General features: G+C 35.2%; 1 protein-coding gene across 1 annotated transcript; it reads left to right on the top strand.

Moving 5' to 3' along the window:
- Positions 1-12176: 12176 nt before the first annotated feature.
- LOC132170929 (aquaporin NIP1-1-like) lies at positions 12177-14963 on the top strand. Its single transcript, XM_059582089.1, has 5 exons — positions 12177-12426; positions 12547-12771; positions 12974-13171; positions 13969-14030; positions 14425-14963. The coding sequence occupies exons 1-5, from the start codon at positions 12277-12279 to the stop codon at positions 14663-14665; spliced, it is 876 nt and encodes a 291-aa protein (XP_059438072.1). The 5' UTR covers positions 12177-12276; the 3' UTR covers positions 14666-14963.
- The last annotated feature ends 1896 nt before the right edge of the window (positions 14964-16859 follow it).

Below are 16859 nucleotides of genomic sequence, written 5' to 3' on the forward strand. Positions count from 1 at the left end.
AAAATACCTTGTCAACTTGTGAAGCTAGCATATACAGCTCATCAGTAATCAGCTCTCTCGTGTGGACAAGGTTTTTTAAGTTGACAAGTATTATGCCATACTCGTCCACCTTGTACCCCTTGTCTCTTGTGTTGTCCGCCTAATCACACCTGAACATAACGTACTTAGTCCTGTCGTAGTACTCAATCTTAAGTACTTCTCTTAACATCCCGTAGTACGTTTCACCATCAACAGTCGGCACACACACCCCACTATTCTGAGTCCTCTTTCCGGCATCATATGCAATAGTGCGAAACAGTCTGCCATTAACCACATATCTATTGTATCTGACTGCTGACTCCCTCGGCCCTCTACAATGCATTACCAATTTGTCACCAAGTTCCTTCCTGCATCAAGTTCCTTACGTACAATAGAAAACGTGAGGTTAGTTTCTTTATTTGATTTGAACCAAAAGCAACTCTGACAGTTCTTTTGTTAAACATCACATTAGTCTTACGTAGTTACGATACCACTCGCAGAACAACTCATAATGTTGGGTTTCCAATTGATATTCTTTTGTTCGCCCCTTATTGCATGATCACCTAAGCGTATCCATGTGCATTCTACAATTCGAAATTAGTTTCATTATAATTCAAATCTAATGGTACAAGTTGATTGAACATACATATGCCAGTGAAGGACCTCGACTTACGTCCGCAATTGAAGGAACTCGTCTGAGTTAAACATAATATACCTGTGAATCAGTATCAATGTGATTTGGTCGAGTCCGACTCGTGTTCCATGTCCCTTTGAACCATCCGGATTTATTTGTATCCTATTGTGAAATGTTGGTGCGTTATTTAAATATCTCAAACAGAATGTTACCAACTCAGTTGCTATGTAACCCTTCGTAATGCAGCCCTCAGGAGCCGCTTTGTTGCTCACATTAGATTTGAATACTCCAAGGCTCCTAAATATGAACATCGATCAGTCAATCAGTTCAGTTAGTAATTGTCTTGTATTGGAGTGAAAAATAAAAATCAAGAATATCCATAAACAAATTTTACCTCTTTCTCGGATACATTCACCTATACTGTACCGGTCCATCGAGTCGACATTCACGGACAAGATGCACGACCACATGAACCATGCTGGTAAAAAAGCCAAGGGAGAATACCTATTCCATCTTGCACAACGTGATACAGACGTCACCTTGTAGTCGATCAATATCCTCTTGTGTCAATGTTATTGAACATAGGCCCCTAAAGATTGCAGACATCTCAATAAGAGGTCTAACGACGTTGACTGGAAGTGATCTACGCAATGCAATAGGTTGAAGCTGTTGCATCGGTACGTTACTATCATGACTCTTTAACGCCAATATTGTACGGTCCTTCAGTCATACACAACGAGAAATGTTCGAGGCATATCCGTCGGGCACCCTTACATTTTGTAACACTTTCAAAAAATGTGTTTTATCATCCTTGGACATCGTGTGGGAAGCTTGTCGCATATAGGTTTTACCATCATCGCCAATGTAGGGATGAAGTGTACATCTCAAACCCATTTCTGGCAAGTCTGTGCAAGCTTGGAGGTTGTCATTCGTTTTCCCTAGAATGTCCAATATTGTACCAAGTATGTTGTCCATCACGTTTTTCTCTATGTGCATGACATCAATGTTGTACCGTAATAAATTATCTTTCCAATACGGCAACCTAAAGAAAATATTTTTCTTCATCCACACTATCAGTATTTGTCTTCCACTTCTTTCCTTTTTCTTTTTCACCATCCCTTCTAATTATCTCAGGATTTCATCTCCACTTGACACATTAATGGCACATTCTAGTTCTTGGTTGCCGTCAAATGTTCTTTTGTTCCGCCTCCACGGATGATCCATGAGCAAGTATCGCATGTGCCCCATAAAACAGCATTTATGGCCATATTTTAACCATTTGGACCTTGTCGAGTGCATACAGCAAGGAGATGCCTTCTCACCCCTAGTAGAGCATCCAAACAAATCTGCGTATGCTAGGAAGTCATTAATTGTCCATATCAACTGCACTCACAACACAAAATTATTTTTCTTTGAGATGTCATATGTGCACACCCCTACATTCCATAGTTCCTGTAATTCCTTAACTAAGGGTTGAAGGTAGACATTTATATCCATTTCAGGTGAGCTTGGACCCGGGATAATTAGGGATAGTATGAAAGACGTATGTTTGATGCACATCCAAGGAGGTAAGTTGTACGACACATGCATTACAGGCCAAGTGCTATGGGATGTGCTCATGTTCCCAGATGGATTAAATCTATCCAAGATTAGTCCAAGCCTTACATTGCTACTGTCCGCTGAAAACTCCGAATGAAAATTGTCGAATGACTTGCATGCTTCGCAGTTGGTCGGATGCCTCAATACGCCGTCCTTAGTGTGGCCTTCTACATGCCACCTCATATAAGGTGTAGTATGCTCTGACATAAACATCCTCTGTAGTCGTGGTATAAGTGAAAACCACCGCAACACATTCACCGGACGTTTCTTGCTCAACGATATGGGTTGACCATCCTCATGTAAATGAATTACATCCTTCCATTTAGATTTTTCACAAACGGTATATGAATCCTACTCCTTATTGCCCTTTCAAAATAACATACAGTCGTTACGACACGCCGAAATCTTCTCATACCCGAGTCCCATGTCTCGTAGAAACTTTTTTCGCCTCATATGTATTAACTGGCAATGTTTCATCACTCGTAGGCAATAACTGATTGATGAACTCAAGTAAAGACGAGAATATCACGTTACTAAGTCCACCAATGCACTTCAAGTTGTACAGGAATACAGTTGCACTTAGTTTGCTATGTTTGGTCCCAGTATGAAGTGGTTTCTCTGCCTTTTTAAGAAGGTCGTAATACTTTAGTGCGTTACCTTTAGCGGCTTCTTGGTTCACAATTTCTTCACCTCCTTGCACCACGACCTGAGGTTCATAATTCTCTTCTCTAACTTCGTGCATGCCGGATAAATCACGCAACATTGTGTGCATGTCTCCACCCTGATTTGCGCTTGCACTCGCATCTATGGCCGGGCGATTCGAATTAGAGCCTGTACCAGGACCCTGTACATGCTTTTCACCGTGATAGTACCAGAGTGTGTATTTCAGCATTATTCCTTTACTCCCTGTCAAGTGGTCGAATACGAAATCTGGTCGGTGGCGCCGATTATTTCGACAAATCTTACAAAGGCAATAGATGAATCCATCAGGGGTTCTACAGTTACTAACTGCAAACTCCACGAACAATCTACACTCGTCTCTGTATTCCCTCGTACCCTTAGACTTTGTCATCCAACTCTTGTCCATTTTTTCTCTATGTACATTAGGAACAAATATATAAAACTTAAAAAATATAAACTTAATTTCAAGCACATGCATATATATAAACCTAATTTCCATCACATAAAAAATATAGGTTTATAATTTTTATGTGAAAATGTAACTCTCAATTAATTAACAAATATAATAAATATTCATGAATATATATGCATTTGTTATTTATGTGGACCCTAAATAAAAGAAAACTAGGTTAGTTATTTAATTAACAAATATATCCAGTATTCATGGATATGCATTTGTTATATATGGGATAGTACCAAAGTGTGTATTTTTAACATTTGCCTAATCTAATTAATCTTGGAAAACCAAAAAGAAAATAAAATACTCAATCCAAATGTAAATGCATTTTTGGTGGAGACCCTAAACAAAATAATTCTAACTAGGTTATTTTATAAGGTTTTTCTATAACATCTACCTAGGTTCGTTATGAGAACCCTAAATACAATAAATCTAGCTTAAATGAAATTCTTTGGCATTAGTAGGTGATGACATTGCACTCCAACTTCTGAATAAGAATAATCTAGCAGCTTTAAAATTCATAATATCATGACATATCTAATAATCAGAAATTATTTACTCCAATATGATCATTTCTTTGTCAAAATGATTGCAGTTTCTTAAGGAGAAAAACTTCAAACAAACAATTCCCCCCAGTAAAGGTCGAGGATGGACATGAAATCACATATAAAAAGGTCACAACTGCACTGAGAAGGGTTGTCCATTTCTTTTCTGCCATTCAGGCCAGTGATGGCCATTGGCCTGTTGAAAATGCTGGCCCATTATTTTTCCTTCCCCCTTTGGTGAGACTCATAATTATTATCATTTTTTCTTTAATAAGTGTCATCATTGATATTCAAGTAAAAGTAATTTCCCTTTCAAGAAAAACAAATCAATCATACATAAATAAAACAAGATTAAGAGAAAATTAGTCTAAGAAGCCATGAGGAAATTTATAATCTATTATGTGGATTATTGACTTTCTGAATGTGAGACTAAAATGTTAAAAATTTATTGATATATTATCCCCAAATGTCGTCATCTTTGTGAGAAGCAGTAATCACCAAAGGAAATGTTAATTGGCAATCACCATCAAAAGTTTCTACCAGGTTTCTCATGCATGTGGCAAATAATTGATGAAGTTGGTGGCTTCTCATTTGAATTAATTGATTAATGTCTTTGCAATATTACAGAAAACTCACGCCAATTTGAATTTTTCTATGTAGAGATTATTCTTGGCATGTGGAGGTAACAACTACCTAAGGCTGGCAAAATAGGTACCCAACACGACCCGCGGGTACCTGTTACACGATTAGCCTATACATAAACACGACCCGTTTAGCTAAACGAGTAACTAGGTCTGACACAATTATGACACGGAAATAGCCGAGTAACCCGACATGACCCGTTTACAATAACCGGGTCATATCAGGTAGACATGACTCAACACGACTTGTTCGCTTAACAGGTAACGCGGCCCGACCCGACCCGCTAAAAACCCTAAACCCTAATTTGTTTTTAAAATAATTTGTAATAATAATACATGAATACCAATACAATTGGTAACAAAAACATTCACAAAATTAGCAATTTTCAACTCTATACATATTAAAATATTAGATAGTCCATTTCCACAATTCTATGTAATGGAATAACGATTTTAGTTTCTCTTTAAGGAGATTCCTTTGCTATGATGACCGGTCTATATGTTCTTTGTTTTACTGTTTATATTAAAATTCACACACACACACACACATATATATATATATATATAATGGTGTGTATATGAAATGAATATGGATCAAATTAGATTTTCCACGACATTTTCATCATAGCAATAAAGAAAAAGATGAGAAAAAAAAAAAACTAACAAAAACAAAATAATAAAGAAAAAAGAAACGAAACTCAAAACTACATCATCATTAGATTTATTACAAATTAGGTTCCCATGGGCCATTATGCCCGGTGTTATTCACTTGAAATCTTGAAGGATCCATGATCCATCCTATGTAATCAAAGATATGAATTGTGAAACACTACAAATATGCTCATTTTTTGACCTTTTTTTTTTTTAACGGGTCTGGTGGGTACCTATTAGACCCGGTTAGTACTCACTAGACCCAAACAGTAACCAGGTCTGGCGGGTCAACCCGCCGGGTAGACCCACCAAACACGAAATTAACAGGGTCTTAAATGGGTAGACCCGATTAAGACCTGAACCCGATAAGGCCAAACCCAATACCTGTTTTTTCGTATCGTGTTCGTGTCGCGTTCGCGGGTCGTGTCAAAATTGCCAGCCCTAACCATATTCTAGGCTTGAAGATACTGCATTCATATCTAGAAACCCCTATAAACGAAGTATTCAACCAAAAATGAGGGGGAATTGAACGGGTCAATAAGCTAATAATTTGGGTAATCAAGGCTTTTGGAATGAATAAAACAAGAAAAATAAATCAATCATACATAAATAAAACAAGATTAAGAGAAAATTAGTCTAAGAAGCCATGAGGAAATTTATAATCTATTATGTGGATTATTGACTTTCTGAATGTGAGACTAAAATGTTAAAAATTTATTGATATATTATCCCCAAATGTCTTTATCTTTGTGACAAGCAGTAATCACCAAAGGAAATGTTAATTGGCAATCACCATCAAAAGTAGGGCTGGCAATTTTGACACGACCCGACAACCCGACACGAACACGACACGAAATTAGCGGGTTTGGGTTTACATTAAACGGGTTTGGGTCATAAACGGGTCGACCCGTTTATGAGTGCTTAACGGGTCGTGTCACGGGTCAACCCGCGGGTGACCCGCCAGACCCGTTTGTCTTTTTTTTTTTTTTACTTAAAAGAATTAAAGAAAAAATGAAAAAGTAAAAACAGCACAGAGAGGCTAAGAGCCATAGATTAGATCGTGAAGCCTCCAGTCCAGATCTAGAATTATAAACAAAAACCCATTCGGCCATTCCTCAATTTCCTCCCTCTCGGCCTCACCGGACCTCACGCCACTGCCCACGCCACTTAACTTCTAACTATTAAGTGATTTGGTATGGCTAGCCTGCTAGGAGTTTAATTTTAAGAAATAATTGCTAAAAATATTATTATTTTATTTAAAAAAAAAATCATTTTTTAAGTTAAACGGGTAAACGGGTCGTGTCGACCCGGCACGACCCGTTATTTTAAACGGGTCTCACGGGTCGTGTCGTGCGACCCGTGAAAAACCCGGGTTCAAGTCGTGTCGGGGGGTCTGACCCGTTTAATAAACGGGTCGTGTCTGGGTCTTGGTTAAACGGGTCGCGGGTCCCCGCGGGTCGTAAACGGGTCGACCCGCGGACCCGTTTTGACAGCCCTAATCAAAAGTTTCTGCCAGGTTTCTCATGCATGTGGCAAATATTTGATGAAGTTGGTGGCTTCTCATTTAAATTAATTGATTAATGTCTTTGCAATATTATAGAAAACTTAGGCCAATTTGAATTTTTCTATGTAGAGATTAATCTTGGCATGTGGAGGTAACAACTGCCATATTCTAGGCTTGAAGATGCTGCATTCATATCTAAAAACCCCTATAAACGAAGTATTCAACCAAAAACGAGGGGGAATTGAACCAATCAATAAGCTAATAATTTGGGTAATCAAGGCTTTTGGAATAAATAAAACAAGAAAAATAAATCAATCATACATAAATAAAACAAGATTAAGAGAAAATTAGTTTAAGAAGCCATGAAGAAATTTATAATCTATTATGTGGATTATTGACTTTCTGAATGTGAGATTAAAATGTTAAAAATTTATGATATATTATCCCCAAATGTCTTCATCTTCGTGAGAAGCAGTAATCACCAAAGGAAATGTTAATTGGCAATCACCATCAAAAGTTTCTGCCAGGTTTCTCATGCATGTGGCAAATAATTGATGAAGTTGGTGGCTTCTCATTTGAATTAATTGATTAATGTCTTTGCAATATTACAGAAAACTCAGGCGAATTTGAATTATAATATGTAGAGATTAATCTTGGCATGTGGAGGTAACAACTGCCATATTCTAGGCTTGAAGACGCTGCATTCATATCTAAAAACCCCTATAAACGAAGTATTCAACCAAAAACGAGGGGGAATTGAACCAGTCAATAAGCTAATAATTTGGGTAATCAAGGCTTTTGGAATAAATCAACTCATTGGCCTGGTTTACAATTGCAATTAGGTATATAAACCTTGTCGCATTTGGTTTTTGTTGACTTTAGCAAATATTATATATAGCATTAATGATTTTGTTGATAGATGCAGGAATTATTAATTATCCGATCCAACTTGTGTATATATGCACCAATATGGAATTAGTCTGTCTACATAACATCCAGTGCAAATTATCATAAATAAAATAAATTTAAAAAACATATATTTGCATACCTAGTTTGAATCCCTCTCCCCCTTTTTGTGCGGACATATCAAAAAAAAAAAAAAAAAAACATATATTTGCATCCAAATGATCATAAATAAATAAATAAATCATAAATAAACACATAAATAAATTTAAAACATATAAACCATATATATACATACCCAATCGGCGGAGAAGCTGCAGCCGAAGATGGAGAAATTGAGGCCGGGGAACCACTGGAGATGAAGATAGCGACGACGAGGACGAACAGCGTCTGGCCGTTAGAGAGAGAGAGCGAGCTGGCCGGAGCGGGTGAGAGAGTGAGTGAGTGAGTGAGTAAGTGAATACTGTGAGATGGAGCGGGGGATATGCGCGGTGACGGCAGAGGAATGGGTGGCCGGCGGTGAAAAAATCATTGAGAAGGAAGGAGCTGTGCGAGCTGCGCGCAGGAGGAGGAAGAAAGAAGAGGGAAAAGGAAAGAAAATGAGCTGGCATGGGGATCCGTGGCCAAATCTAAATTATTGACATGTCAACATGTGGCACGTCAAGAATTCCTGACGTGCCAGACACATGTAGCACATCAAGAATTTCTGACGTGCCACATGTAGCATGTCAGAAAAGGGCTGACATGCCACATGTGGCATGTCAAAAAATGGTTGATTAATTAAAATAATTACCTAACTTAATTACCATAAATAGCTATATATGTTTTTAACCTAGCTAATTAATTATGGTAAGCTACTATAATTACGGTAAGTTAATTATTTAGTTAACTTACCATAATTATACTGCTTTTTAATTATAGTAATTACAATAATTAAAACACGTCTAATTATATATGGTAAGTAGTTAATTATTTAATTGGTAGTTAAGTTTTATAAAACCTAGCTAGCTACTAATTAACAATTTAATTTTTAAAAAGAAATAAATAAAAAGTGCCTCTTATATCACTTGATTTTTTGATAGTCCATGAAAGGTATATTTACCCTATAATATGTATATACTTAACAGCTATAGCTAGCTAGATAGGTTCGGAGTTCACTAATTATTTCAACTAATATATATACGTACCCTAGCTATATATATATGAAAGGTCTAATTAAACAAGTAGGATTAATTTCTAAGTAAAAATAATCAATGCATGTGAAGTTTTCGTATATTGTGAAATGCCTTAATATATATAAATTATAAGCCTATAATTCAAACACATTAAATTTTATGATTTTTATAACATTTTAATGGGTTTTAATATATATATTACGGAAACAATAAAATTAATTACAATAATCATTATACACATAGCAATTAAATTTTGTTATTAATTATTAATTGTTATGGACATGAATTTTCTCCAAACCGGTAGGGAGGAAATCTAGATTAAATTTAATGTGTCTTTTAAATATTTATAAACACTTGGTACTATTTTATATGAGTTGGAAAATATTTTTTCCATACAGGTTTGGAGGGAGTTTCTGCATGTCCATTTGTTATTAATCGTTAATTTTTATTAAAACTTTTTTTATCAAATTTTTGTTATTAATTGCTATTAATCGTTAATTTTTATTAAAACTTTTTTTATCAAATTTTTGTTATTAATTGTTATTAATAGTTAATCATTATTTTGTTATTAATTTTTATTAATCATTAATTTCTTTTTTTAAAAAATACATACTTTTTATTATTATTTTTAACGTGTGAAACAAGGGCACGTCAATAAGTATTAACACGTCATTTTGACACGTCAATAAATATTGACACATCATTTTAACACGTCAATAAATATTGACGTGTTACATTAACACGTTAATATTTATTGACGTGCTATTTTGACATGTCAATAAATATTGACGTGTCATTTTAACACGTCAATAATTATTGACGTGTGATAGTTTACCACGTCAATAAATAATTATTGACGTGTGATAGTTTTGCAACGTGGCAATATTTGACACGTTGCTATTTCTTGACGTGTGAAATGCGACACGTCACTAAATATTGACGTGGTACATTCAACACGCCAATAAAATAATTATTGACATGCCACTTTTGTCATATTAATAATTATTGATGTGACAAAAGATGAGTTACTGTTTGCCACGTAAAAAACATACCATTTTTTTGTAGTGGGTGTGTGAAATTTTTCTAAAGAGTAAGTTTTGTTTGGTTTTAGAGAAGCAGTTGGTGTTCTGAAAAGTGAATTGTTTGCAAAATATTTTAAGAAATGTTTATTTTTTGTTTTTAAAAATATAAAGAGACTTTTTCAAACCAGTAACAAATATAACTACAGATTCAACTAAGTTGTCCTACTGGCTGGAATCCTTAGGTTTTTCAGTAACCCAATGGTTCGGGTTGAATATTCTTAATTTTGTTCGTTTTACATTACTAGAAAATACCTTTTTATAGTAGTTTCCTTCTATTTGATTAATTAAACATGTATGTGGTTATAGACTTTTATGCCCATCTTTTTTGCTTGGGTTTAATCTTGTAAACAAAAGTTATCCATAATGCCCGCTAGGGTTAGCTCAATAGTCGTCTCGTTTGGTCACTATTAGAAAATCGGTCACTCTTATAGACGGAGGGATCGTATATTCAAAGTTTACCCGAATAAAACTGGCAGCCTAGCTTATAGAGTTTCACATTATTAAAAAAAAAAGAAAAAAAAAAAAGAAAAAAATGTAGGTGGGTGGGGGACTCCAATGAGACAAAATGTGAACTCCAAGTTCTGTTTTATAATAAAATTTTCAATAAATAAGAAATACAAGTCAATAAAAATGATTTTCCGATAAACAACAAATCGTGAAAAATAATTTCCTTTGTTAACAAACCGTGAGTTGTTTACTTTTAGCAAGTGATACTAAAACACATGCTTTTGTGCAGCTTTCCTAACTTATATTGTTTAAAAAAGTTAAAAAATAAATAAATTAAAGTAAAGTCCATTTAATCCTCTCAAACTATCATCCTAATGACAATCTATTCTCAAACTATCAATTGCTACAATTTACCCTCAAAACTACCAAAACAATAAGAATGTAAACCCAATTTTAAAAAAAATGACAAAATTACCCTCACTAAAATAAAAATAAAAATAAAAATACTATTTTTTTTTTCAAAATTTAAGGGTATTTTTGTCTTATTGAAAATTGTATAGGGTTAATTTCGTCATTTTGCAAGCATTGGGAGAGTACATTGTCATTGTTTTGGTAGTTTGTGGGTAAATTGTCGTAATTGATAGTTTGTGGGATAGATTGTCATTGGGGTGGTAGTTTGATGAGGTTAAGACGTTAAGTGGACTTTACAAAAAAAAAAAAAAAAACAAAACAAAAACAAAATTAGAAGTGAATAAACACTATTCTATTAGCCCAAGAAAATATGGATATAATGTAACGTAGCATTTAAAATTACTCTACCAATATGAAAATATGACATTTTGGTAATCTTTTGAAGCATAACTTCATGACAGCGAAAATATGCCTTTTAGTAGAGGTAATAATTTGTGTTCACGTGTCGAGTTCGATTCATGTTGAAGCTGTGTATAAGACTATATGGCTCAACCATAACTCGACCAATTTAATTAAACGAGTTAAACCTCTCAACCTTAACCCTCTAAATTTGTATTGTGTTCGCGGATCATGTAAAAATTGTCTGTCATTATGTTGCTTGTCAGATTCGAGTCGAAGCATTAGTATAAAATTAGATAAATCAATCTTAACTCGCCAAATTTAATTAAACAAGTCAAATTCCTCAACCCTAACCCTTTAATTTCTAATTGGGTTCGTTTCAAATTGGTGGGTCTAACTAGTTCTTAGGAAAAATGCCAAAATTATGTACCCTCGCGCAAAAGAAAGCCTTTAGGGAAAAGTTTCAAAATTGCCTTCTTCAACATGCTCTTCCCAGTAAGTGAGTGAAAAACTTTAAAGCCTATAAAATTATTATAAAATTTTAGATGAATTATACTTAAATTTTGATCTAATGGTAATTTTGAAAGCCACATTAATTTTAGAAGGATAAAAAGATGATCACTAATATTACTCTAAACATTTTTAATAGTCATTTATTACTATTCTACTAACGTAGAAATCCTGACTTTGATGGAACTAAATTTTATCTAGTTAATTATATTGGAAGAATATTTTTTTCCCTTCAAAAAATAAAAAACCAATAATACACTTTAAATATAATTAAACGGATACTCTCCCGTTTCATTTTAAAATTGAATTTGTGTCATTTCCCGTAAGTGACTGAAGCAGCCATCAATGCATTTCTCTGTTCACTTCCTCTAAACATCAATTTTCAACGATATTTACTATTCTGTTTTATATTTATTTTAAATGTGAAAAAAATTTGGTCGTCTCTCTCTGATCACAAAAATTCCATTCTCTCTCTGTCTCTCTGTTTCTCTCTCCATTCTTTTTGGTCTTTTTCGTACCTATAAATTGGAGTTGTTCAGCTGGGGTTTTTACCAAAGCAGAGCAATCTCCTTCCTCTTCTCTGCTCATTCACCTCCTCTGTTTTTTTGTATCAATAGCCATGGCAGAGAATGGAGAAATTCCTGGAAACCAAGCTACTGTCGTCTTGAATGTTAAAAAATGTGAGGCCAATCACAATATTCCTTCCTCCTCTGCCCCCAAAACCAACCATGGAGGAGGCTGCTGTTTCTCTGTACCTTTTTTGCAGATGGTGCATCTACTTATTCTTATGCTCATGATCACCAACTTATTTGATTCCTTTTTTCTTCTTTTGATTCATTACAAACCCAATTTAACATGAAAAAAGGGAAATTTTTGTCGTTGATGACAGTTGGTTGCAGAGGTGTTGGGCACATACTTCTTGATATTTGCCGGTTGTGGGTCGGTGGTGGTGAATTTGAACAATGAAAAGGTGGTGACTGCGCCGGGAATATCAATAGTTTGGGGACTTGCTGTGATGGTGCTGGTTTACTCTCTTGGCCACATCTCCGGCGCCCATTTTAATCCTGCGGTCACCATTGCCTTTGCCACTTGCAAGAGATTTCCATGGAAGCAGGTAAGCCACACCAGAGAAATTTCTTCCTTTCATAGAAACTTCTTGAATTCTGTAATTTAATGGTGAATTTTACAAAAACCCATGATCCATATGTCTTTTCCCACCAACCAATGCATGTTGGATTCCCATCAACTTTGTCTCTCTGTTTTAAACTTCAATTTTTTTTTTTTTTTTTTCCCTTTTGTCAAATTATATTTTGCAGGTGCCAGCTTTTATATTGGCTCAAGTCCTCGGGTCAACACTGGCGAGCGGCACCCTTCGGTTGCTATTCACCGGGCACGATGACCAGTTCGCCGGAACAATTCCGGCGGGGTCTAACATGCAGTCTTTTGTGCTTGAGTTCATTATCACATTCTACCTCATGCTTGTCATATCCAGCGTTACCACCGACAACAGAGCTGTTAGTTCTTCGCCCTTAACTTCGTTTAATTTTGTTAAATTACTGGTTATTCCAAAAATGTTTAGATGTAAATTTAGAGTATATTTGAGATTGTGTTTGAGAAGTAAAATTTTGAAGTCTAAAAAATTGTGTTTTTGCCATTTTTAAACTTTTTGAACCCTTAAAAATGTTTTCAATTTTTTTTATCAAACGGTTACTTTTTTCTTCTAACCGACTTTTTGAGTGTTAAACGCACTTTTAGGCTCTTCAAACGCACACTCAAACATGCCCTTAATCATATTAATCAGGTTTAACACATGAAATGCTAAAATGAGTGGTAAAATATAAAATTAGGATTTAAATTCAGAATCTCTACTCTAATATTAGTGAAATATCGAGTTAGGGTTTGAACTCAGGGTCTTACGGCTTCAGTTGGGTCAAGAACTGTCAGGATCATGAGCTTTTTTGTCATTTATAGAGAAAAAACAACTTTTATTTTGTCGTGATCTGATAAAATGTTAAATCATTAGTCATGTATCTTAAAAGTGGTGAAATAAATCATTTAATTAATATTCTAACAAAATTTTCCAATTAAAGTAATTGCACAAGAATATATAATTATCCAATGTGGTTGGCTGATTACTTCTCCTCTCTCATTGATCTATTGTGTCCAGACTCTTATGATATCAAGCAACCTGCTTAGTATATAAATCCAAACGTGTTTAGTTATGATATTAAAATAATTTTTAAGCTTATGCATGCTGACAATTACGGATGAATATTCCTTTACACCTTTCAAATATATATTGTCTTTGCAGATTGGAGAGCTTGCTGGTCTTGCTGTTGGGTCTACGGTCCTACTTAACGTGATGTTTGCACGGTAAAAGCTTAATCTAATCTGATTAATTACAACATATTACACAAATTATATGTTCACATCATCACTAATTATATTGATACCACTTTTTATTATATATATTCATGTTGAGTAATGCTATTTAGTAGATGGCATAGCAGCGGAAATCAACTGAAAATCATATAGTTGATTTTTATTGCCACATTATTAAATTGTATGACAGTCGTATAACAGTCTATTAAATAGCTTTACTCATTCATGTTTGGTACATATTTTAAGAATAATGTTTCAAATACTACAACTTCTACTACAAGCTCTTACATGATTGTCACGTAGCAATCCACAATTTAATGGTTGTGTGATCGTTCATTTTTTGGCGGTTGAGGTGATAAGTGTTACGTGAAATGCTATTTGTCAGGCCAATTTCAGGAGCATCAATGAATCCAGCAAGAAGCTTGGGGCCTGCAATAGCACATAGCAAATACAATAGCATATGGGTGTACATTTTGGCACCGACCCTTGGGGCTATATCTGGTGCATGGGTGTACAATTTTATTAGGTTCACGAACAAGCCATTGCCGTTGCGTGAGATCACCAAGAGTGGCTCTTCTCTAAGATTGTCAAGAAGTGGCAACTCAAGAAATAACAATTTTATCTAACTATATACATATATGTATAAGAATTGTTATTTTGCATTCTTTCAGCATTTTTTTAGTATACTCAACTGATATACGTGACATGTTCAATTCACCATTAAATTCTTTTTCCTTTTTAGTTAAGATTTATCTAAAGGTGGATTGAGTATGGCATATCAGCTGAGTATACGGGAAGAAAGCTAGAAAAATGCCTAATAATATTTCTTCATATTTTTATATATATAAAACAGATAGAAAAGAAAAGGGTTCTCTCCATATTTTTTTGTAGTTGTTTGGTGATTGTTACGTAGGATGTGCTACATAGGGTTTAGAAAGTGTAAGGAGGAACTCACATTGTGTGCTATCAAATGTAATCTCCATAATCTCTATATTTCAACAAACCTTATAAATGAAAGTTTGCTTCATTGTTACAGTTGGAATTAGACAAAATTTGAAAGAAAACTTGGTCCAAAGTTTGCTTCATTATTATAGTTGTAAAAATTCCAAGGGAAGAAAATGAAAGAGCAGACCATCTTGCTCGGATAGCATCGACAGAGGAATCTATGGGAAAATCTGAAGAGATAATCCAAACTCTATCCTGACCTACCATAACCGAGGTAGTCTCGGTCTCAACAACAGAGGCGATACCGGATTGGCAAAAGGAAGTAGTGAAATATCTGGAGAGAGGAATTCTCCCATCATGAAAGAAGTCGGCGATCCAGGTAAGGAAAAAAGTTGTTAGATTTACCATGGTAAATGGAACCTTATACAAACGAGGTTTCATGTTACCACTTCTAAAGTGTGTTTCCAAGGAAGAAGGTAATTATATACTTCGTGAGATTTACGAAGGTATTTGTAAAAGTCATTCAGGCACAAGGATGTTGGCACATAAGGCAGTTCGAGTAGGCTTCTATTGGCCTAACATGACCAGGGACTCGATAAAGATGGTCAGAAATTGCGATAAATGCCAACGTTTCGCTAACATTACCAAGCACCCCCGAAGGAGTTAAGCTCAGTCTCCTCACCATGCAATGGGAGATATAGTAGGACCACTACCTCATGGAAAGGAGGGTGTTCGGTTTGTAGTAGTAGCTGTGGATTATTTCACAAAGTGGGTAGAAGTGGAGGCCCTAGTGAATATAACGGCTAAGAGCATAAAGAAATTTTTATAGAAGAATGTCATCTGCCAATATGGCATTCTACACGCATTTGTCACGGACAACGGAAAGCAATTCGACTACAATTCATTTAGAGAATGGTGTGTCAAACTTCATATAAGGAATTACTTCTCATCCTCTGGGCATCCCCAGGCAAACGGGCAAGTTGAAATCACTAACAAGTCAATCTTCAAACTTTTGAAGAAGAAACTTGGTGATCGAAAAGGAGATTGGGCGGAAGATCTTCCAGAGGTTCTATGGGCTTATCGGACTATGAGAAGAACTCCAACCAAGGAGACTCCCTATGCTCTGGCCTTCGGAACCGAGGCAGTTATACCTACCGAGGTGGGCTCGGGCAACTTCCGAGTAGAAACTTTTTAGCCTGAGAATAGGACTGGCAATTTGACACGACCCGCGAACCCGACATGAACACAACATGAAAAAACAGGTATTGGGTTTGGGCTTATCGGGTTCAGGTCGTAATTGGATTTATCCGATTAAGACCCTGTAATTTCATGTCTGGTGGGTCGACCCGCAAGATACGATTAATGTGCGGGTCTAGCGGGTCGACCCCCTAGACCCGATTTTTTTTTTTTTCTCTAAAGGATAAGGCAGAGGCACTCACTCAGTAAACCTAAAGGTCCTAAACCGCGCCTCTAGGCTCTGCCTCTCTCACTCTCTGCTTGCTCTCTCAAGTCTTGGGTAGGGCCTTTTTTATATTTAAATATTTAATTAAATGATTTTAATTTAAAAACATTCTTCTTGCTTTTTACCCTTAAATTTTTTTTTTTTTTTCAAATGATTTGTAAAATTCATCTCTGTTATGAGACATTTAATTTCAACAGATATCATATTTTGTATTGAAATATACATAATTCTTTTTAGTGGAATGTAATTTGAGCAAAATTAAATTTCTTTATTCTAAAAATTATTTTAATAAATAACTTAGTCAATATGCTTGCTTGTTTTAAGTTTAGGTGAAATCATGAGTATAGTAATTTCTTTTGGAGTACAATTACGGTCACTTTCCATTTTTTTTTTCTTATCCTTTATTAAAGCCT

This window comes from Corylus avellana, chromosome ca2 (genome assembly GCF_901000735.1).
Source record: "Corylus avellana chromosome ca2, CavTom2PMs-1.0".
Lineage (NCBI taxonomy): Eukaryota > Viridiplantae > Streptophyta > Magnoliopsida > Fagales > Betulaceae > Corylus > Corylus avellana.

Bases quoted from the DNA above. Each gene is read 5' to 3' on its own strand.
- LOC132170929 (XM_059582089.1), top strand. From the start codon at position 12,277: ATGGCAGAGAATGGAGAAATTCCTGGAAACCAAGCTACTGTCGTCTTG. The intron at 13,172-13,968 runs GTTAGTTCTTCG...TTGTCTTTGCAG, and splicing joins TTACCACCGACAACAGAGCT to ATTGGAGAGCTTGCTGGTCT. The intron at 14,031-14,424 runs GTAAAAGCTTAA...GCTATTTGTCAG, and splicing joins CTTAACGTGATGTTTGCACG to GCCAATTTCAGGAGCATCAA.